Here is a 23373-nt window from a genome sequence, read left to right on the forward strand (position 1 = left end):
GTGCCTCTGGCCCTGATACCCAGGCTGCTTCCTGGCTGTCCCGCTGGTGGGTGTGGCCACATCTCTTGCCCTGCCCAGGACGGTTGGGTGGCTTCCAGGCCTTGCTCTTAGATGCAGTGCTGCTTCAGATGTTCTTGGACCGTGTTTGCACACATCACGAGAAGTGTGGGCCTGTAGCTTGTATACATTTCCAGTTTTGCTAGCTGGGGCCACATTGCTTTCCAAAGCGGATGGCGTTTTTTTCCCTTCTGCCCACTCCTTAGCACCTGGCAGCCGAACTGTGAGAGTTTTGTTGTGTGCTTTTCCGCATCAGGCCGAGGGTCACCGTGTGCTTCCTCCGATGCTTTCTTTACTTCTGACTCTCTTGCTGATGTTCAGGGATCCTTGTTTTCAGTGTCCTGGCTAGATGCTTTGCAGAGGCTCCTTCCCACTCTCAAGGCTTTCTCCTTTGTTAATGACGTCATTTGATCACAGTCTGTCTGCAGTTACATGGTATTAATCTTTTCCAAAGATGATTTTCCTAAAGGTTTTTAACTTCAGCCTTTAAAAATGTGCACTTTGTTGACGCGGGACTTGCGCAGTCCTGACGTCATCGTCCCTGCTCTCTCCACCCAGTTGTGGCAGAGCCTTTCTGACTCACTCATCCTCCAGCACCCATGGCTGGCGCCCAGACACCCACTGTTCCTTTCTCTGTTCATCAGTTGGGATATTTCTCTTCCCAGCTTCCTTCCAGCAAGGGAGGTCATGCGAACCGTGTGGCTCAGGACAGCCAAGAACATTGGCTTGCAGGTCCTCTCATCTTCCTGAGGATACAGAAACTCCCGTGACTGAAGGCTGGGATAAGCACACACCTGTCGGCGGGGGGTGGGGGTGGGGGCTCAAGCTTTAGACAGTCAACTGCCGGGGTTTGTGTGTGTGTGTGTGAGGGAGAAGGAAATAAAACCTCTATTTGTTCAAACTAGCGTGAGTTGTGAGTTCTGTTATGGCTGAAAACAGCCTAGCTTCTGCCTCCAACCCACACCTCTAGCCCCATCCACCCTGGCCTGCACCTGAGAAGCACACAGTTTGGTTAAAGGCTCTTCTTAGACAAGCCTCATGACCCGAGTCCACACAGAAGGTGTCACGTAGCTGCAGATCATGGTGGCTCGGGACACAGGACCCTGAACATCAGGGGAGATCGAAGACCAGGCTGTGGAGAAAGTGAGAATCCAGGCAACAGCTTTATGCCTTTGGGTTGGGTGACTTTGGCTTAGGTGTTTCACTGGACACCCGAGTCCTCTCCTTCCCCTATTGGTCCAGTTTAGACACCTACCCCAGCGCTTTCCTGGCTATTTTGTCTCACAATATCTTCCAAGAACAAGAAGCCACCATCACAGGCTTGCCATGAGGGCCTTCCTGGATGCCTTCTAGAGATGGAGAGAGAAGAAATTTGACTATAAAGTAATAATGGCCTGCTCTCGGTGATGACAGCTCTAGCTGCTTCTTACTGAGAAGGGGTGGAGTCTAGCTGTATCAGTCCAAGAGAGGGAATACATATGATGTGGGGTGCTGAGGCTGATTCACATGGCTGTGGTTTAAAAAACTCCAGTAGGCAGTATCCACCTGGGTGGCATCTGCAGAAGCAGAGGGGCTAAAGGCAAGAGAATGCAGGGGCCACCACAATATAGTTCAGTGTAGAGTGGCCATTCCCAGAAAAGTCAGACAGCAGCAATCAGCAGAACAAAATCCAGTCAGATGGGATAGTCAGGAAGATAACGGGATGCTACTCATCCAGGGCCTAAATGCCTGTTTCTTGAAGTCCTCCATTGGGTCTGTTCAGAGCTCAGCTTGTACCTTTCTCCTTCGGTATTACCCCCAGGCGTGTGACTTGGCATTGCCATAGTTGGGCCTTTTATCAAGAGCCTTCTAGAGGTCGGGCTAAGACTGATTGTGATTTGTTTAGCCTTATCAGTTCGACCCCCTCCCTCTTCCAGTCTCTGAAGGTCATTTTGGCCTCCAGCACTGGTTTCTACTTTCAGGCATGTTGGTAACTTCTGTAGTGACTGGACTCAGGGAGCCCCTTCCAGACAGCTAGAGAAGGATGGAGAGAAGTTTACCCATGAAACCACAGCAGGCCTGTCCTTTCTGGCTGCAGGCAGGCACCGCAATGTTGAACTGAGGCAAGCTCGTGAGGTCCTACATCTGAGCAATGTTATCAAATCATTAGTCAGAAGCAGCTGTCCACACAGCAGCTCATGGATTTAAGCCTGAGGTCCAGGAGTGTGATCCTGGAGACAGCTAAAAGAAACACTAATCCTTTTAGCCTTTGGTATACTTACCTGTTAGGTATTTAAGACCTTCTAAGTGGTTAGATTTATCACTTAAAAAACAAAACTGTCAAGGCCAACTGAGGATCTTGTTCTCAGGAGTCACTTGGGCTTTGATTCCCTTCCTTTTTACCGGTTGTCCCATCTGTGTGATGACGAGCCAAAGGCCTTACTTGACACTATGGCTTCAGTTGGAATCTTGAGGCAATACTTTCTCTGTGTTGGTCCTTTAAAAAAAAATTATAAGTCTGGCAATGGTCATGAACATGTAAGCCTTTAATCCTAGCACTTAGGAGGCAGAGACAGGCAGACCTCTGTGAGTTTGAGGCCAGCCTGGTCTAAAGAGCTAGTTCCAGGACAGGCTCCAAAACTAGAGAAACCCTGTCTCAAAAAACAAGTGTGTGTTGTGTTTGTGTGTGTTTGTGTATGCATGTGCGTTGGTGTCTGACCTACATGTCTTTGTGAGGGAGTCAATCCTCTGGAACTGGAGTTACAGACAGTTGTGACCTGCCATGTGGGTGCAGGGAATTGAACATTAGAGCTCACTGAATGGGGTCTCTATGGCCTCCCTGACAAGAGAACAAATGATTTTGACAGCTAAAAACACTTTGAGAGAAGCCCCACATCCCTGGGATCTGGTTGATCTTAGAGGGCAAGAAGGAAAACACCCTTCTCTTTCAGTCTGTCTGACCACACCAGCATAACCTTCAAATATGGTTACTCAACACCCGGAAGGGCAGTTACACCAGTCTGTTTCTTTTAACTACTGTGTAATATTTAGATAAGGTTTGGGAAAGAACCAAACACTTAAACTTGGATTAGACAGCCATTTTTGTTGTCAGTCTTTATAGTTGTTAGAGACTAGACCAGAAACTCCATTGATTTTTTTGTTTTGTTTTATTTTTGTTTTTTTTCTGAGACAGGGTTTCTCTACGTAGCTTTGGGGCCTGTCCTGGAATTACCTCTAGACCAAGCTGGCCATGACCTCAGAGATCTACCTGCTTCTTCTGCCTCTCCTGCTCCACCTTACCACCCCCACACCCCCACCCTCCGCTCCGAGTGCTGGGATTAATGGCATGCGCCACCATTGCCCAGCCAAGACCACTGATTTAAGCAGAGTTTTGACATCAGTAAGTCAAAGTTGGACCTTTTGCCTATCTTATAGACATTGCTTAAGCTCCTCAGCTTTCCTTTCCATTCTGGAAAGACACCCAGCTATCTTATGAGACAAAATAGCATCAAGTCAATGATCAAGAAGCCCAGCTGTGATGATTGTCCGCAGGTTGGCACAGCTGGTGTGATGCTTGTCTGAGAAGTGTGGTGTAACAGCCCCTTAATAAAACAAATCGAACCGCAACTGCATACGTAATAAACACTACCTGTATGCACCTTTAGACTAGGGGCTTGGTAGGTTTCCAGTAAACCCCTTATAGAAAGCACAACAGTCTTCGTGCTGTGCGTAGAGACCACCATAACAGAGCTTTAGACTATGAAATAAATGATTTCCTATACTCTTTGGCTGTTTTGCTTTCCTTTCTCCCTGTCACAGAGCTGAGAGCCAGCTCAGGAAAGGGGACTTTGGAGGACATTTTGAGACAAACATGCTTGGATCTGAAGTGTGAGAGCCAAATCCCGGAACCTTCCGAGCCAGCATCTCAGGGACTCAAACAGCACAGGACGATTTAGTGCACACATATAAGGCGTTTGTTCCTCTGCAAAACCGGACAGACTCGCTCTTGACAGAGGGCTGGACACAAAGTGCATGGATGTGTCTGGATGGGTCTCATCACGCATAGGGAATGGGGACTGAAACTCGTCTTTGAGAGTCTCCAAACCTCACGGTGACACACAGAGAGCAGCCATCATTACGGAGGATCAGGCCCACAGAAGCAGCTGCCTTTCCCCATCTCACTGGAGACTCTCCCAGCCTAAACTTGGGGTGACAAACTACTTGGACGCCAGGACCCACAATCCTGTTTGTGTGTGTACACAAATGGAAGCAATTTGGAAAACTCAATTCCCTATTTTTCCTTCAGGCTCCTCTAGACAGGTTGTGAACATAGGTGGGCCTGAATTCCCTCACCATCTCCTGCAAGGGAAACACCCAGGGCAAACTGGGGCTGGGTCCCCAGACAAAAGAAAACTGGGTTTTTTTTTTTTTGATTGTTTAAGATTCTAAGAATTACTCTGTCTCCAAAAACAAAAAGATTCGAAGGGTCTGAGTTTGCCCAGTCTCGGAGAAGGCCAAGTGGTAACAGTGGAGGAATCTTGGAACCAGTTTGTCCCGTCTGTAGCACTCCCTGCCAAAGATAGCAAGGCCAGGGGCACATTAAAGGTGTCTGAGGTGGTGAAGCAGCATTGGGGACAGTTTGGTGCCAGGGCCCTGGCTCTTGAGCCTTTTTGGCTCTCCCCTCTTACAGAAGTGAGCAGCTTCTCCCACAGCCAACCCTGCCCCTGCTGCGTCTGGGAGCTGTTCTGAAAGTGCGTGGTTTATTCACAGCACCTGGCAGACATTGTGGCGCACTCAGGAACCGCAGGAACCTGTAGCAGCCTACCGACCCTCCGCCCAGCCCTCAGCCCACAGGAGTATCAGCTCCCAAGTGTGGATGTGGAGTGTCTACCCTGTCACTATTAAGAAGCTACACAGCCTTTCCCACTAGAGGCCACTTTTTTAATCTTCTGGTTAAGCCAGGCTCATGTGCAGAAAAAGGATCCAAGCGATCTCAAGGGTTAAGGACACAGTCTAGGGGAGCCTTTGTGTTTATCCACCCAACTGAAGACAGAAGAAGACATAGGGGTGGGTGTGGGGTGGAGAGATGGCTCAGCAGCTAACAGTACAGACTGCTCTTCCAAAAGACCTGGGTTGGGTCCCAGCACTTCCATAGTAGCCCACAACACCTGAACTCCAGTTTTAGGGCACCCAACACCCTCTCGGACCTCCTTGGGCACCAGGTGTGCACATAGTAGAAGGACATCCATGCAGGCAAAACACCATTTACATAAAATAATAAAACTTAAAAAAAGATGTACTGGACACCTTCCAGAGTATTTTTTTTTTAACCAATGCGGGTATTTTATTCTATCCTTCCTCACAACCCGAAAGAGGACAGGCCTGTTCCGTATATTTGCTCTGTGTGGCTCTTTAATACCCTGTGGCCTTAGTGAATTCCCAGTCTTATAGGATCCAACATTCAAAAGCAAGACAAAACAAAAACTGCCGGGTGGTGGTGGTGCACGCCTTTAGTCCCAGAACTCTGGAGACAGAGGCCGGTGGACTGCTATGAGTTTGAAGTCAACCTGGTCTACAGAGCAAGTTCCAGAACAGCCAAGGCTACACAGAGAAACCCTGTCTTGGAAAAACCAAACCAAACCAAACCACTTTTAGAGTAAATGTTCCTTCCCTTTGACCCTTGCCCTCAAATTCATAATCTATAAGCAAGAGTAATAATAACTGCACAGGGAGAGTAATTTACTGCATGCACCCATAATCCACGGACTGTGGAGGGTAATTTATCTCATGCACCCATAATTCACAAAACATGGAGGGTAATTTACCACGGGCGCCCATAATCCAGAATGCTTTTTTCCTCAGCCTGTCTGTACAGCATAGAAACTAGAGAAAAATGGGGCTGCAGATGCCAGGCAGAAAGAGTGGGCATTAAGATGGGTGTGTGAGTGAGTGTGTGTGTGTGTTTCCAGCCTCCCACCCAAGCAGGCTGGCTCTCCCTTGCCTGTAGCTATTACTGGCAGAAGCCTGTTTAGCACGTGGCCCTGGGCTACTCCTGCAAACTGACGTGACTCTCCTAGCCCCAGCCATCTTCTTGGTGGAGCAGTCATTCTCAACCTGTGGGTTCGACCTCTTTGGGGACTGAATGACTCTTCCACAGGGGTCACCTAAAACTATTGGAAAACAGATATTTACATTACAATCTATAACAGTAGCAAAATTAGTTATGAGGCAGCAATAAAAATAATCTTAAGGTTCCACAACATGAGGAACTGAATTAAAGGGTTGCAGCATTAGGAAGATTGAGAACCACTGTGACAGAGGCACAAGGCTGGGAAGACTGAAGCTTCCTTTAGAATCCAGTAGCTAGGCCAACATAGTTGGTAGTACATGAAGAGGCGCAGGAAGGCAGGCTTCTTTTAAGTTCCAGGCCAGTCAGGGTTACATAGTGAAATACTGTCCCAAAAACAAACAAACAAACAAACCACCCAGTTAATACACGAAACTCTGACACAGAAGCAGAGCCCCCACTTCCTCGGTGCCTAACTGCTGCAGTCAGTACCCTGGGCTTCAGCAAGCCTTCCGCCCAGAACTCCACAGCGAAGGCTCTTTGGTGTTTTCTCCCCCTCTCCCCATCGCTTGGGGACCTCCAGAGCCCACTGTCCTTTGCAAGGCCAGCAGAGACGTTTGCACACGCAGCAGGGACATGTGGGGGAGCCTGTGTTGGAAAAAGGACGTGTCTGTGGAGGGGACACTTGTAAGGTCAGAGTGGTCATCCGCCCAATGATCCAGCTAAGGGAGACGCTCCACTGTCTGCCACTCTGGCCTCCTCCCGCCAAGGTCACCTACAGTAGCCAAGGTCACATACAGTGGCAATGCCTTGTGCCAGTCATCCACAGAGACTCTAGAAAGCGCCAAGGATGAGCAAGGACCACATGGGTTCCCGACTTGCTCCAGACATCAGGGCACCACACCCTTCCCCAGCTCTCCGAAGCTGCCTGTCTTGCTTACCTTCCTATTGTGAAAAGACACCAAGGCCAAGGCGACTCACAGAGAAAATGTACTGCCAGGCGTGGTGGCACAGAGCACGCGTCTTTAATCAGTACCTGGGAGCTTAGAGTTTCAGAAATCTACAGTCCGTGACCGCCATGGCGGGAAGCAGTGCAGCAGGCAGGCATGGTGCCGGAAGCAGCAGCTAAGAGCTCTCATCTTGACCCACAAGTATGAAGCCCAACAAGCAGACTGGGGTTTTAAAACCTCAAAACTTCCCGCCCCCAATACGCCTCCAAGGCCACGCCTCCTAATTCTCTGCCACCTAGCGTTCAACTAGATGAGCCTGTGGGGGCCATTCCCCTTCAGACGCCACACTGGCTCCACTTGAGTTTCAGGCAGGTCCTCTCTCAAAGGCAAAGTGAGCTAGGAGTTCCCTTTTCTCCTCTGCACCAGAAAACCGCCAGACTGCTTCAGGCTTCGCCTACAGTCTAGAGCGGCTCAAGAAAATGCTAAGCAAGCTGAGTAAGCTTCCCCTTCCCACACAGCCCACACCCAGGTGCCCATACTCGGCAATTCACTTAGGCTAATTCGCTCAGCCTGTACTTAGGGCCTAAGAGCTGGCTGTGGGGCAAGGGAACTATAGAGCAGAATGACTTTTCCCACTGACCTTTTCCAGGTCTATAGTGGAGACTCTGCCCTCTGTCATGCTTCCTCCCCAGGAAGATGATCGTCTTGTGGGGTCCAATTTGCCCCATCTCTAGCTTAGGAGCTTAGGACTAGTGGCCTCAGCCTGCCCTGATCCTGGAGAACTCCCTCCTGCCAGAAGGCATCCGGGCACCCGGTTCTTCTAGGCCCAGTGCTTACTCCCCGTGGAGCCAAGGGCTGACTGCGGGTTCTGTGGTGGAAATATGGAAGGTCCCCTTGCTCAGAAGGAGCCTTCGGTGTGCTGGATGGGTCAAGGCCACTTCCAAGTCCCTTCGCACCATCTGTAGTCTGAGATATGACTTCGAGTTGAGGTCTTCTCGGGTTTCACATGAGAGACCTCCAGAAATGTAACTGGTTGCTGCTGGTCATCTCGGGTGAGGTCACTGACCTCCTCCCCGGGCAGGCACAAACAGCTGGAGACTGAGCTGTGAAAGCGACTTTACCTGTTTGTAATGACAGGCGTGTGAAGGGCTCCTGGGCTCTCCCCTTTCTGCTGCTGGTCCTCTTTAGAGACCCGCCCATGCCTTCTTGATGCCTCTCCGTAGCAATGTGTTCCTGAACAAGAAGCCAATGCCACAGGAGGCCCATTTTCTTTTTCTTTTTTCTTTTTTTGGGGAGGCTTGTAGGGTTTAGAGCTTTGGAGCCTGTCCTGGCACTTGCTCTGTAGACCAGCCAGGCTGGCCTCGAACTCACAGAGATTTGCCTGTCTCTGCCTCCAAAGTAGGAGGCTCATTTTCACTTTCCTTTTCTACCTGTGTCCCCCGACTCTCATTCACACAGATCCTATGAGGGAGGAGGGAAGTTGTCCTTTGAATTCCAGACGTTGCTATGGCACCCCCCATGCCTGTATACACACACACACACACACACACACACACACACACACACACTTTTAAAACAAGGAAAAAACTGTTTCACTATCAAACCCACAGCCTAATGGGAAAACCGGGGGAAATAATTGTTAGGAATTGCTGCATTTGTTGCGAATTGCAGTAGCCAAGCACGGTAAGCTTGGTGTGCCCAAAGAGCCCCTGTGTTGCTGTCCCACGGGGAGGCTGGGCCACACCCTGCCCTTTACCTAGAGCGTGACTTTCCCTTCTAGCTTCTGCAGATTCTCCAGTCTTAGCAGTCCCTTGGCTTGCAGACACACTGATGCAGCCTCTGACCCCGCGGTCACGTATCCATCTTCCTGCATAAGTGTTTGTCTCCAGACTTCCTGTTTTGATGAAGAAACCAATCATATGCAACCACGCTACAATGACTGCTCTAGTTCTACACCGGCCCCATTTCCAAAGCTCCGAGCAGCTGCTGTTCGGAGTTAGGACTGCAGCATGGTTTTTGGGAAACACTTGAACTTTGATTAGTGGTTAGGGAAGAAATTTCATGAAGGAGCTAGGGGAAGATGGTGAGCATGGAGCGGGGGAATGATCTGGGGACTGGAGAGAAGGGCCTGGGTTCAGTTCCCAGCACCCACGTGGTGGTTCACGACTACGTGTAACTCCAGGCCCAGGAGGTAAGACCCCCTCTTCTGACCTCTGCAGGCACCAGACACACACGGTACACATGCATACATACATGCAGGCAAACACTCTCACACATAAAACAAATACATCTAAAAATCTGCAGGGCTAAGACAACCTCTGTTCTGGTTCTCCATCCCTATCTCTGGATTCCGCATCTCTGCATCCGACATACTGCCGATAGTGCTGTAGGTAGTTAGGCCTACTGAGGCTGCACCTGCACGGGCACATGGACTTTTCCTTCCTATTTCCCCCTAAACAATACAGTATAGTAATGACCCAGTTTGCATTCCTGTTGCTGTGATAAATGCTCTGACCAACAGCAACTTGGAAGGTGAAGGGGGTTGCGGTCACCTCATTGGTTACAGTCACAACTGAGGGAAGACAGGGCAGGACCATGGAGGAACATAGCTTACTGGCTTGCTCTCCATGGCTTGCTCAGCTGTCTTTCTTACACAGCCCAGGCACCCCTGCTAAGGGATGGTACTGCCTGCAGCGGGCTGGACCCTCTTACAGCAATTGGCAATCAAGAAAATGCTTTGCAGCCTTTGCCACAGGCCAGTCTGATGGAGGCACTAAATGCCAAGGAGAGCATCCCAGGCTGGGGGCAGTGACGTCAGGCAGGAAGGGCTAAGGTGCTGGAGATGGGAAATATGGGATGAGACAGGAAAGAGTTCTTGCTGTTGTTTTTGCAGTGTTGCAGATGGAACTCCTGGCCTCACACATGCTAGACAAATGCTCTAAACTAAGTTCCACCCCCAGCAGGAAACACTGGTTATTCTTGCTCTTCATTCATTTTGGTTTTTTGAGACAGGGTTCCTTTGTTCTCTGGCTGTCCTGAACTTTGCTTTGTAGACCAGGCTGGCCTTGAACTCAGAGACCAGTCTGCCTCTGCCTCCCAAGTGCTGGGATTAAAGGCGTGCGCTAGCACCCCAGTTACTCTTGATATTTCAAGCTATTGGTTTGGCTCATTGTGTCAGCTCACATCTAAGAATATGTGAGGTGCCAGGTTCAATCCCCAGCACATGCACATGCGTGTACACAGTCAGTGTTACAGTGTGATTTAGGAAGTGTGACGTGTAGAAATAAGATGTAACAGTGTCGGGAGAAGGCTGGTAGGAAGCCAACGGAAGGATGCACACATGCATATTGAGCCATATTAATCCAAGGTAGACTGTGATAATCCAAAGATACATATTTCCTAAAGGAATCACCTAAAGGTCACTTGAGGGGGGCTGGAGAGATGGAGCAGCAGTTAAGGGCACTGGGTGCTCTTCCAGAATCTGATCTAGGTTAGATTCCCAGCACCCATATGGTGGTTTACAACCATCTGTATCTCTAGTTCCAGGGACTCCGACTCTTCTGGCCGCCAGGGCACCAGGCACACATGCATGCTGGCAAAATGCCCATATATATTAAAAGAATAATAATAAACCGGGCAGTGGTGCCACACACCTTTAATCCCAGCACTCGCACTCGGGAGGCAGAGGCAGGCAGATCTCTGAGAGTTCGAGGCCAGCCTGGTCTAGAGTGTGAGTTCCAGGACAGGCTCCAAAGCTACAGAGAAACCCTGTCTCGGATAAAAAAAAAAGTCCACTTGAAAGAGGTAAGAAGCCACATCAAGTGTCACTGTGCTGTGCCACCCTGATAGCCTGGGGTGACATTCCCAGTGGACTCTAGCTGGGTGCTACTGTCCCACCAGCATGGCTTCTTGCTTTTCTCAGTACTATTTTCCTCTGGTAGAAGAGCTGACCCAAGGGATGCTGGTGTTTTTAGAGGATGCATGGAAGGAGGGAGGCCTGGACCCTTCCTGGAGGACCAGGCATCTGAGCACAGCTGGTAGAGCAGGGAAACAAGGGCAGGATCTGCCGAGGCGGCAGCAGCAGGGGCACAGTCAGCTCTTGGACTCACCACAGGCTTCAGCAGGGCATTGCTTAGGCTAAGGAAGGCTATTCCACAGTAAGGGACGGCTGGGAGGGAGTTCAGCCGCTCAGCCAGGTTCCCACACCCTGATCGCCAGCTCCCCCACCCACAGAGAGGATAGTGCGGGGTTCTGGGGTGGAGCAGCAGGATCATCCCCTCAACTATCTATAGGATGAGATGGAGGCAGCCTTCCTTGGGAATCCCTGTCTTCTATCTCACCCAAGGCACAAGTCCATCCTGGACTCTAGAACCTGACAAACTGCAACAAGGTAAGCCCTCCCCACTTCCTGTGACTGACAGGGCCATGGATGCCCCTGGGTAGCACAGGACACAGGGGATTGAGGGACAGAGGCTCTTTCTGCTGACGATCACAATACTGAGAGTTCTGTCGGTTCATGGCCTGCAAAGTACTTGCTGCAGCATTTTCTTATGGGGGCCTCCCAGCACCTTGCCCTTGAAGTGTTTTACCTACCTAGTGCTGGCTGGTGGCCCTGACCCACACCCATGGGAGGCCTCAGGCCAGGCTGACCTCCACCACCGTTCGGCCATGCTGTTCCCCACAGCTCCCAGGATGAAGTGGCCGCTTAGTTCCTATTCAGTGCCAGTCTTACTTCCCTCTGCTGGAACTTCTCTGGGAGAGCCGTTCCGTGTCCATTCTGCTCAGACCACCTGAGCACCAGATGTGTGATGAGGTTTGTGCCTGCACTGTGTGTGTGCTGTAGACAAATGAAATTAGAAAGGGATTGGCTATATGGTGCTCGTCTGTAACCCCAGTGTTCGGGAGGGAGTATCAGCAGGTCATCATCTCTGGTTACATAGAGAGTTTGAAGCTAGGTTGTTGGACATGAGACCCTGTGTTAATAGCCTCCTCACTCTCTTCCGGAAGGAATTCATCCTTAAGCTTTACAACGTTGACTGCTGATGGGAGTTTTAGGGGCCATCCACCTGTCCCATGTCCGGGAAGCCCTCAAGGTGTCTATTTTCATAGCTAAAATGGTTTTCTTTCAGAGTACAAACTCTTACACAGCACGGCAATTCTTAGCTAACAGTTGATTTCTCTGGCAGACTTTTAAGAGCGCCTCTTTGGAAGGGGCCTGTGTTTCCCTAGACCATTTCATAGTTTCCCTCTCTGTTCTAGCAGACTCTCAGAATGCCCCACCCTTCCTGACTTATAGGTGTGGCCACCCCTGGTGGTACTGCTCCAGGAGCCTTCACCACAAGCATAGCAGTCTTGTTCTAGAAGGTCCTCCCAGGGGCGGGCTGTCTGGTTGCAACTGCTCTAACGAGAGATGGCTGCTTGCTTTCTGGGCACTACATAGGCATTAGCTCTGACCCCTCCGCAACGCTGTCTCAGGGTCCCCGAGTTGTCCACACTTAGCAGTGACGGGAGAGGAGCCCGGTTCCGTCACTCCAGAACCCAGGGCCAGACGGTGTGTTTCGTGCCCTGGTTTGGGAAGCTGTTACCTACCGACGTACTCACGATGACATTCGCTTCTCTGCATATGACAGGAGAAACCGGAGAGATTTTCATTCCACTCAAATGGTGGAAGCTGAGGACCCACGAGGGGCAGATGCGGGACTGACCGTGTCCTGCGCCCGCGCCCCTCCGCAGGCGCGTGCGCATCGCCATCCCTCTCCTCTCGCCCCCGCCCTCATCGTTCGGGTTTTCAAATTTGAAACCTGCGGCTTTTCCCGCCCGAGCCGGGGCCCAGCGGCGGGAGAGGGCGGGGCCGCGCGCCAGCCAACCCCGGCTCGGAGGCTCGCGGCCCGCCCCGAGGATGCGGCCGCGCCCGCGCGCACGTGCAACCCGGACCCGCGCGACTGCGGGTGGCAGGAGTGTGGGCAGCTCGCAGCACCCGGTGTCCAGGCTGTCCGACCCGGCCGAGCGCTTGTCACCAGGCGTTGGAGCCGTGGACCGGGACAGACTGGGCGGGAAGAGGTGGGACGGGCGGGGCAGGGCGGGGCGGCCGCAGTTCCCAGGGGCGGGGTCGGGGCGGGGCGGCCGGGGGCGGGGCGGGCCCTGTGTTTGTGGCACCGTGTCAGTTACATTGAAACAAAAGTGGTTCCGCGGCTGCCAGGGCCAGCATCCCCGGCCCTCCCGCTCGCCGGCGGCTGTCGCCGACATGGAACCCGTGGCCAGCAACATCCAGGTCCTGCTGCAGGCTGCGGAGTTCCTGGAGAGGCGCGAGAGAGGTGAGGACAGACCCCGTGCGCGGGCAGGAGTTGGCTCCCAACTTGGACAGAGTACGGCTCGAGGGCAGCTGGCGCCCTGCCGCCCGCACATCCACAGGAGTGCGCGGGCGTCAGGGCAGGGAGTGACTGGGGATAGGATCCTGGCGCCAAAAACCTTTCCTTGATCACGCCGTGCCAGGGGCTCCGGCTGACGGGCTGGGTCCTCTCTCTGGCAGAGGCGGAGCATGGCTATGCGTCCCTGTGTCCACACTACAGCCCCGGCACTGTCTACAAGAGGAGGAAGCGACCCGTGCAAGCTCCTGGTGCGCTGAACAGTGGACGGTGAGCAGGGATGGGGCAGTGTGGGGAGGGGCGCTAGTTCTCAGCTGGCCCATCTAACCCTCTTCTCACTTCCTTGTTTGCCTTTCTGGGCCAGGTACCCTACTCCATCTGCCTCTGTGTGTGTGTCGCGCTCGCGCCCACTCACGGACTCCTAAAGCACCTTTGATGTGGCCATGAACTGTAACAAGACAGTTCTGAGTCCCCTTCCACTCACACTTCTGAACTCTCTCCCCTACAGGCTTCAGCTTTTCTGACCTTTTGCATATGCCGTTCCTTTTAAATGTTTTCCCATCTACTGGCTTCTCTGGCAGACTTGTTTTTGGATCCAATGTCACATCTGTCCAGTCACCCCCTCTTACCTGGCTGTCAGGGGAGACCCCACAACTACCCCGGGCAGGTGTCCTGTATCTTTCGGTGTATGTGCCTCTGATTCCTCTGTCACAGCCTGGGATTTTGGTGCCCTAGATGAGCCTGGGTTGTCACAAAAAGGCTCACTTGGCACAGATATCTGTAGTGAATTTTGAGCTGCCCAATAACCTGGGGTTGAGGATTTGAACAGTACCCACTGCCCCTCACTTCCTCTCCTCTTGGCATTGGCAGGTCTGTGCACAATGAGCTGGAGAAACGCAGGTGAGTTCCAATCTGGCCCTGAGAACCAGGTCCCAAGGACCGTTTCTCTCAGACCTTTCCCCCCTTGCCATCCCTCTGGCCGGTGAGGTGGGGCTGGCAATGCCCTCCAGAACTCTTTCCCTGCAGGAGAGCCCAGCTGAAGCGGTGCCTGGAGCAGCTGAGGCAGCAGATGCCCCTGGGGGTTGACTGTACCCGATATACCACATTGAGCCTGCTGCGCCGGGCCAGGATGCATATCCAGGTAAGGTGTCTCCAGTGTGCTCGTTAGACGGAACGGGACGGTGTGGTGTGGAGGGCCTGGCTGGAGCTTTGGGACCTGTCCCCATCCTGTGTGATGTGAGACAACCGTTTCCGAATCTCTCAAATGGGAAGGAAAGCAGACAGCTGGGCTGTTCTGAGGCCCTGTAAAGGTCCTTTTTGTTATGGTATCACTTAGGTCCTGGCTGTTTAGTTCTGCAGAGTATATGCCTGTTGAAAATACTGTCGTGAGCCATGTGATCCATTGCCTGTAGAGGGCTGGTCCCTGCCTTCTCTCAGCAAAGGACAGAGGTGAACCGCTAGCTGGTCCAACCTGGCCTTGCCACTACTTAGGTGGGATTGCAGGCCCCCTGGTGGACAAGAGTGGGTATGCAGATGCCAAGGCCCAGGCTGTGCCAGCCATGTGGGCATTTTAGAAGCTCCCTTGGAAACAAAAGAGGGTTTTCCCTGCCTTCCAGGCCCCTTTGATGAGAAAAAACAGATACTGCCAGACTGGAGGCACAGCAGCCGAGGCAGATTCAGGACCACAAGACTAATGCCTGTCCTGCCTTATCAGCAGTTCATTAAGCACCACTGTCAGGCTCTTGCCAAGGGCCATGGCAATCAGTGCCATCAGCAAACAAATCTTGGCTGTGGGACAGATTGTTGTCACATAGGTGCATACTGTCACTTCCATTATTCTGGTTGTCACATAGGCTCTGCGTTCTCCCATGAAGTTCCTTTGCCGTCATCTTCAGGTAGATGAAACGTGCTATTCAGGTGTTGAGTGGCACATGGCAAGCCCCGGGCAGCATCTCCTGGGCTTCCTTCCCCTCTGACTTGGTGTCTCTCGGGCTCCTTTCTACTCTGTATGTAGACCTACAGAGGTTCATCTCCAGCTGGAAACCGTGGCAGGACAGTCTCAGTACCTACTTCCTATGAAACTCAAGTCTCTGTCTAACGCAGGCCTTGCTTTTTTGGGCTCCACAGCCTCATGACGACTTTCTTAGGCTTCTCTCACTGCCTACCACAGACAGACAAAGCTGGACCCTGCAAGCTTCCCAGGGTTCCTCTGCCTTGGTGGTAATCCAATGCCACATCTTAGTCTACGTGAGGACACGCATCCTTCTGTACCTTGTCTCGAGTGTTTTGGTTTATTCTCGTTTTAAAAAGCAGAAAATCATTTGTATGGGAGGACCGAACCCAGGGCCTTGCACGTGCTAGGCAAGCACCTTACCACCGAGCTGCTTGCCCAGTGAACTAGTAGCCTCTAGTCCAATAATTTAAAAGTAGTTGGCAGTGCTTCAAAGTACACTTGACATAAAAAATTTGGAGAGTGGAAGAGCTGGCTGGGTCTGTGACTATGGGCAGCAATGGGCTGCAACTTAGGCATGGCCATATCCTTTAGCCAGAGTTTTGCCTGTCAGGGTACCAGTCTCCAAGTTTGTACTGACATTGTATTTTACCCTATTATGTGACAAGACCCTAAAGGCGGGCTGGAGAGATGGCTCAGTGGTTAAGAGCATTGCCTGCTCTTCCAAAGGACCCGAGTTCGATTCCCAGCAACCACATGGTGGCTCACAACCATCTGTAAAGAGGTCTGGCGCCCTCTTCTGGCCTTCAGGCATACACACAGACAGAAAATTGTATACATAATAAATAAATAAATAAATATTTTAAAAAAAAAAAGACCCTAAAGGCATTTGAGATTGGGGTACCTTGTCAAGCACAGCCATCTAGACAGATCTTTGTACTTAGATGGGCAGGAGATGGCCCTGAAGGACATGAAACTAGCTTAGGTTGGTTATGTGGCTGCCTGTCTGGCATAGACAAAGGTACCGGTGGCCACAGAAAGGCCAGTCCCTGGGCAGCTGACCCGAGTCCCTGCTCCTGGGATTCTGCAGAAGCTGGAGGAGCAGGAGCAGCAGGCCCAGCGGCTCAAGGAAAAGCTTCGCAGTAAACAGCAGAGCCTACAGCAGCAGTTGGAGCAGCTCCAGGGGCTGCCCCGGGGTGGAGAGAGGGACAGGCCGCGAGCAGACAGCCTGGACTCTTCAGTTCTGTCCTCTGAGCGCTCAGACTCAGACCAAGGTGAGTGCTGTGGCATGTGGGCGGGGTTCCTGGTGGGTTTCTCTGGGCAGCACTGAGCTGTGGCATGTGGGCGGGGTTCCTGATGGGTTTCTCTCTGCAGAGGACGTGGAGGTGGATGTGGAGAGCCTGGTGTTCGGAACTGAGACTGAGCTGCTTCAGAGCTTCAGTGCTGGCCAGGGGCTCAGCTATTCACACAGCACCGGTACCTGGCTATGACGCCAGCTGCCTCTCTCTCTGGACTGAGCCTGCCAGGCAGGGGAGCCCCACACAAGTTCCAATGTCTGTTTAGAGCCACTTGTTGGGAGACCACAAAGACCCTTGTGTGGGGACAGGACTCTGCACTCTGCTGCACAGCTTGAGCCTGGGACACCTTCCTCATCCCCCAGGGCATTTTATGTAGCCCTTGGCTCTGCTTTGCTGCCCCCCCCCCCCCCCCCCCCCCCCCCCCCCGCGCCCAGGGACAGGAAGCCTGTAGACTTCTTGTTCCTGGGCAAAACCCCAGGCCTCTGCCCCACATATACTGCACAGTATTCTCATTAAAATCCTCTTTCGTAAGTTCCTGTCCATGGTTCTGCCTGATGAGATGGAGGAAGTCCCAGCCACAACTGGAAAAGAGGAAATCAGATCGGTCGCTGCCAAACATGGTCATGTGCTGGACAGCACACACCTAAGACAGGTGGAGGCTGCTGGAGGTGCCAGGCAGTGAGGCGACCTGCCTGAGGTCAGGTTCCAAACCAATGCTGTCTGACTCCAGAACTGGGGCCAATCAATTCACGTGTTTATTGAGTGCCTGTTATGTGCTAAATATTGTTCAGGGTACTTGGGACACATCAGAGAATAAAACAAGGAGCCCTGCCCTCGTGGAGCGCACAGTCTATCATGTGTCGCCGCTTCACCTGTGTACTGCTTCTGACCCTGGGCAAGTCACTGCACCTTTCTGCCCAATGGGGTAAAAGGAGGCTGGGCTCAGTAGATGCTGAGCCGGGTATACTGCAGATGCGGACCAGGACACCACCCGAACCCACCACCCAGACAGCAGAGAGGGCTGGAGGCGCATCTTTAATAATCAAGTACAGTGAGAAGGGAGAGGAAGGGAGCAGCTACACGAGCTGCTGCTGCTGCTTGGTGGCGGCCTTGTTGGCCAGGTCCTTGGCCTTCTCTGTAGCTGCCAGTGCCGTCTCCTTTGCTTTTTCTTTGGCCTCTTTGGCTGTCTCAACGAGTGTTCTGGAAGGAGCCTCCCCTGTGGCAAACAACAGGAGGCTGGCTTCAGAAGATGCCTAGAAGACCCACTTGATCCCCATCCAACCAAGGCTTCTTAGGAATGGAGTCAATGTCCTGATTCTTGACCCTCCCACCCTTGCAGGCACACAAGAACCTCAGGCTCAGAACAGGGCAATGATTGGCCCAAGGCATTGGTCAAGCTGAGGTAGGATCATCCCAGCCACTGCTAATAAGGGTCCCTTAGTCCCCAAGCAGTGTCCAGGGCTCTCACCTTGTAGCTTGGCCAAGATGTACTCAAAGCCCTTCATCGTCTTGGTCACATTGCTTTTGAACCGGGCAAGGCCAAATTCCTGGCAGAAGAAGAAGGAGCATGGGAGAGCTGCTCAGTGACCCAGCGCCCAGCGGGGCCCAGCTCCCAAACCTCTTACCTGGACAGCTCGAGAGACACCAAATAAGCTGGAGGAGACCCAGGCTTCCCGACGGATTTCGGTCCAGCCGCTGTTGTCAGAGTTCACACAGTAAACACATCGTTCCTCCACCACCTGCACAGGGAATCCAGGAGAGCACCTTGTAGGCGTGTCCATTGCTTTGTGCACTTGCACAGACTCACACCCTGTCTCTACTGTGCCTCAAGCCAGCATCACACTCCTGCACTCGACACTGGGTGAGTACTTGCCCTATGTTCTAATAGTCGGGCTGGAGAAATGGCTTAGTGGTTAAGAACACTGGCTGTTCTTCCAGAGGACCTGAGTTCAATTCCCAGCACCCACATGGCAGTTCACAACTGTCTGTAACTCCAGTTCCAGGAGATCTGCCATCATCACACAGACATGCATGCAGGCAAAACACCAATAATTTTAGATAAATAATTTTAGCCGGGCGGTGGTGGCGCATGCCTTTAATCCCAGCACTCGGGAGGCAGAGGCAGGCAGACCTCTGTGAGTTCGAGCCCAGCCTGGTCTACAAGAGCTAGTTCCAGGACAGGCACCAAAGCTACAGAGAAACCTTGTCGCGGAAAAAAAAAAAAAAAAAAAAAAAAAAAAAAAAAAAAAAAAAAAAGAAAAAGAAAAAAAAGTCTTGGGGATGAGCTGGCATTCCAGCCTGATCCTGGGCTTTGCTTGGGGCCTATAGATTCAGCCATGCACAGTATTTCCAGTCTACATTCTGAACTCTCCCCTTTGAGCGCTCTCTCTCTCTCACACACACACACACACACACACACACACACACACACACAGAGAGTCATCATTTGATAATCACAGCTTTCATTATCAAAGTGAGTGGCAACTTCCTGAAGAACACAAAGATAGTAGTCACAAACACACCACTGTGCTGGTTATCCGTCAGGTCGCCACCTCCCGTTCTGCCCAGCACCACTCCTGAAAGTCCACCCTGTATGTATGTACGTCATACACTAACCTAGAGTTCTGTGCACAGCACTTGAAACAAGTTCTCAAAAGAGGTGTCTTCCCCACCATCTGAGAGCCAAGGGAGAGGCCTAGAGAGGCTGTAGACTTTGTTCATTAGTATTCCACACCTGCTTCAGGCCACAGGGGTTCCCACAACTGCCTGAGACCTGGAGGGCAACTATTTTAAGGGACCAAAGGAGGTCTCACCATCAGCCGGGCGTGGTTGATGTTCCAGGTGAAGGTGGTCATGGTCTGGTTCTGTGGGTCCACAATAGAGTCCTCCAGGATGTACACCGAGTGAGCAACGTTGGCAGGAAAAAGTCGCTCCGCCCAACGTGGCATCCTATTGGTCTTGGTCAGGAGTCTCCGAGACAGAAGCTTCTGGTCAGGGGTCACCTCCCGGTGTACTATGTCTTCCGTTAAGACATGTTTGCTGCGGGGGTTAAAGTAAAGATTATTCTCAGAAGTCTGCTCCTGATAAACTGTCTACGGGTTCCCGCTTGGAGCCTCCAGGTCATGGCTTCCTGCAATCTTACTAAGTGATCTGTACCTGGGTTCAAAGTTAAGGGTATACAGAACTGATCCCCGGGCAAATTCCAATCCCCTCCTCCTTCCTGACCTGGTTTCAGACGTTTTTCCAATCTCCAAGATTTGTACCACTAGGGAGCGCCACGGGCAGGTGAGCAGGCCATCGCCAGGATTCCCAAACCCCAAGGTAACTCAACTCCTGTTTCCCCCGCCTCTTCCAGTCTCAACACCTTGAGACCACAAAATAAAAATCTAGAGCCTCATATAATCCATAGCGTAGACAGTCTTCTTCGAGGACCTTGCAGGCTTGGCCTGGTCCTAATCTTAACAAGGACTTTGTGCTCTAACTGTGGCCACAGTACGAGACACCACGTCAGATTCGCTGTCCTGTCTTTCCCGGCTCCAATACTCAAGGACAGCCTTCACTCCAACCTTCAGATGGAGAAAGGACGGCCATTCGCTCTACCCACCGCCACGTACCTATAGGGATTCGGGTACCGTTGCCAGAAGGCAGCGAACACTTGGTCCCAGGAACTTCGGAGCACGCTCTGGCCCAGGAAATACTTCACCATCGTCCCGACCCGGACGGGCTCAGCACCCGTGCAGCATCAGGGTGAAGAGCCCGGGGGTGGGAGGCACGTGGCTCGGCGCACGCCCGCCAGGCTCGCAGCTCAGTCACCGCCGCGCCGCGCCCAAGTCCCTACGACCGCCATGAGGGACTATAAGACTGTGCGACGCTTCCGGCGCCGGCTGCGTAGGTTCGGCCACTTCCGGCGCTCGCACACGTGATCGGATGTCCCGCCCCCTGGCGTCCAATTCCGAAGGTGCTGGCTGGAGTTAGCTTCGGGGACCCCGGTTTCAGTCTGTAAACCCGGCTCGGCGGAGCCTCAGTCGCAGTAGCGTTCGCGCGGGTGAGCGGTGCAGGGCTCGACGGCGCGGCGGAGGGCGCTATCCGCGTCCCCGCGCCGCGGCTCTGCTAGGGACGGAGCGCCCCGGCCGAAGCTCCGGGGGCCTGCGACGAGCGAGGCCCTTGGGGTTAGGGTCTGAGGCTTGGGCTCTGCCTGGGCCACGCGGACCCTGACGTGAGTGAGGCGGCCCTGGGAGCATGAGCGGGCAGCGCGTGGACGTCAAGGTGGTTATGCTGGGCAAGGAATACGTGGGCAAGACAAGCCTGGTGGAGCGATACGTGCACGACCGCTTCTTGGTGGGCCCGTATCAGAACGTAAGTGCACCCCACCGGGCCAGGCCCGGGAAGAAGGGGGCTGGCCTGCATTCGACTCTTATCTCTTACCTGGTTGCAGACCATTGGGGCTGCCTTCGTGGCCAAGGTGATGTGCGTTGGAGATCGGACGGTGACTCTGGGTATTTGGGTAAGTCCCTTGGGGATATAGTTTTGAGCAAAACCATTTCCTAGGTTTAATATCTTGCCTCTTAAGCTAGCCAAGTGGAGCCTTATAGAGGTCGTTTTTCCTTCCCCACACCCATTCAGTTATCTTAAAAAAAAAATGGGGGTTTGGAAGACGCAGGCCTTGTTCTTAAGACTTATGAAGGAGCTTACCTTCACCCCCCAGGACACAGCAGGATCAGAGCGCTACGAAGCCATGAGCAGAATCTATTATCGGGGCGCCAAAGCTGCCATTGTGTGTTATGGTAAGGGGCTGGATTCTGGCCTATTTTAAGGGTTGGGTTACAGGCCAACAACAGAGGGAAACCACTGATCCTTGATTGTGTCTCCTGTCTGACCCTTACACCAAGACCTCACTGACAGCAGCAGTTTTGAGAGAGCCAAATTCTGGGTGAAGGAGCTGCGCAGTTTAGAAGAGGTAGGTGACCAGATCCCACAGATCGGCGACAGGGACCATGTTGGTCTGTGGAGATAATCTCAGTCTTGTCTTCTGCTACAGGGCTGTCAAATTTACCTGTGTGGCACTAAGAGTGACCTGCTGGAGGAAGACAGGCGGCGCCGTCGTGTAGACTTCCACGATGTCCAAGATTATGCAGATAGTAAATGTTCTAAAACCTTTGAGGGTGGGGGTGGGGGCAGAGAGTGGGTGATACCTGCTTGAGTGGATTACAAGGACGGCAGACTGACACCCCTGGCTGCTTTCTGGCCTTCTTGAACCTATGCGATCCAGGACACTGAACTGTTAACTACATTTAGGTCCTGATTCCCAGGGATAAAGAGTCACTTCTCTTTGCAGATATCAAAGCCCAGCTCTTTGAAACATCCAGCAAGACAGGCCAGAGTGTGGGTGAGTGCTGTCTTGGGGCCTGCCAGCAGAAGGCAGGACACTGAAGGAAAAAAGGTTCAGAGGGCTGGGTCACTGGGAGTTCTCAGGGATGCTGGCACCAGGGCCTCACTGATCCTTTGCTTGCCAGACGAGCTCTTCCAGAAAGTGGCAGAGGATTACGTCAGTGTGGCGGCTTTCCAGGTGATGACAGGTGTGTACTCCCCACCTATTAAGATGTCCTCTAGGCTCGTGGACTCTAGTCCTGCTGGTGACCTACCTGATCACCACCACAATAGTGCTGAGCAGCCACCTCTCTCTTTGACAGAGGACAAAGGTGTGGACCTGAGCCAGAAGGCAAACCCTTACTTCTACAGCTGCTGTCATCACTGAGCCACCACTCATCTGGCCTGGGAGAATTAAATGAATTCCCCCAGAGGGCTTGGACCCAATTCTTGTCTGGGCTGGTGTGGTCAAGTGTCTGAGCTGCTCCAGGTCCCCTTGGCAGCAGAGGTGGCACCTGCCTGTGCTGGCCCATGGAACGGAGGCAGTATTGGGCAGATTGTGGGCATGAAGAAGGATAAGGGCTGATTTGACTTCCAGGCTTGTGTCCTGGACAGAACTTCTGTCCACAGATTATTTAACTAGCTTCTGAACTGTAAATAAAATTGATGCACTGTGACTCACAGCCCCTTCCCTGTTTTGTGCACTGGGTGTCAGAACACCTAGTTGTTCTTGGGGCCATCAGACTGGCCTCACTTCCTGTCAGCATTTGGAAACCAAATAGTGAGTCACCGAAATCATGGAGAAGCAATGGGCTCTTATGTCCCCACGCACAGTTCCGTGTGTGTGTGTGTGTGTGTGTGTGTGTGTGTGTGTGTGTGTATGTGCATGTAGAGCAAACCCTCAAGGCTTCTAACATACCAGTCAAGAACTTTATCACTGACTGATTAAGCAGTTTCTTTTCTCTCGTGGGGATGAAATAGGCTTAGGGACTGGGATGGAGGAATACAAACTCTTAGAGCAAGGAAAGCACGTAAGTTGTACCCACAGATGAAAGGCTCAAAGTTAGTTTGGCCAGCTCAACTTCTTGTGTCATGTCTAGAACTGTGGCTCAGGGCTGTGACTCAGTCCTAAGCTTCCCAGGATTGCCCTGTAATATATTTAACAAGAGGCAATCCATAGTTCTGCAAGTCAAAAAGACTTTATGGATGCAATTTAGCTTTTAATTTAAAAAGAGGACTTAAAACTGGGTGGTGGTGGTGCTCACCTTTAATCCCAGCGCTAGGGAGGCAGTCAGGTGGATCTGAGTTTGAGGCCAGCCTGGTCTATAAATTGAGTTCC

The 23373-nt window shown here is 52.3% G+C and overlaps 3 protein-coding genes across 4 annotated transcripts; 2 read left to right on the top strand and 1 right to left on the bottom strand.

Moving 5' to 3' along the window:
- The first annotated feature begins 13212 nt into the window (after positions 1-13212).
- On the top strand, positions 13213-17065 carry Mxd3 (MAX dimerization protein 3). The gene is made up of 6 exons (XM_041660515.1): positions 13213-13367; positions 13583-13688; positions 14289-14318; positions 14445-14559; positions 16460-16643; positions 16744-17065. Exons 1-6 carry the CDS (start codon positions 13298-13300, stop codon positions 16857-16859), a joined length of 621 nt encoding a protein of 206 aa, XP_041516449.1. The 5' UTR covers positions 13213-13297; the 3' UTR covers positions 16860-17065.
- Positions 17066-17400: 335 nt separating this feature from the next.
- On the bottom strand, positions 17401-20523 carry Prelid1 (PRELI domain containing 1). Its single transcript, XM_041660602.1, has 5 exons — positions 20282-20523; positions 19481-19706; positions 18293-18406; positions 18136-18214; positions 17401-17883 (listed from the first exon to the last, which is right to left on the bottom strand). The coding sequence occupies exons 1-5, from the start codon at positions 20371-20373 to the stop codon at positions 17744-17746; spliced, it is 651 nt and encodes a 216-aa protein (XP_041516536.1). The 5' UTR covers positions 20374-20523; the 3' UTR covers positions 17401-17743.
- Positions 20524-20617: 94 nt separating this feature from the next.
- On the top strand, positions 20618-22711 carry Rab24 (RAB24, member RAS oncogene family). Of its 2 annotated transcripts, XM_041660603.1 has the most exons (8): positions 20618-21023; positions 21103-21171; positions 21373-21451; positions 21557-21624; positions 21706-21805; positions 22003-22053; positions 22181-22243; positions 22358-22711. In XM_041660603.1, exons 1-8 carry the CDS (start codon positions 20907-20909, stop codon positions 22420-22422), a joined length of 612 nt encoding a protein of 203 aa, XP_041516537.1. In that variant the 5' UTR covers positions 20618-20906; the 3' UTR covers positions 22423-22711. The 2 variants fall into 2 exon arrangements, with proteins under 2 accessions (XP_041516537.1, XP_041516538.1); XM_041660604.1 differs by lacking the exon at positions 20618-21023 and having other exon boundaries at positions 21291-21451.
- The last annotated feature ends 662 nt before the right edge of the window (positions 22712-23373 follow it).

Source organism: Microtus oregoni, unplaced genomic scaffold, assembly GCF_018167655.1.
Source record: "Microtus oregoni isolate MIOR12 unplaced genomic scaffold, Mior012 000011F_ref0000422, whole genome shotgun sequence".
Taxonomy (NCBI): domain Eukaryota; kingdom Metazoa; phylum Chordata; class Mammalia; order Rodentia; family Cricetidae; genus Microtus; species Microtus oregoni.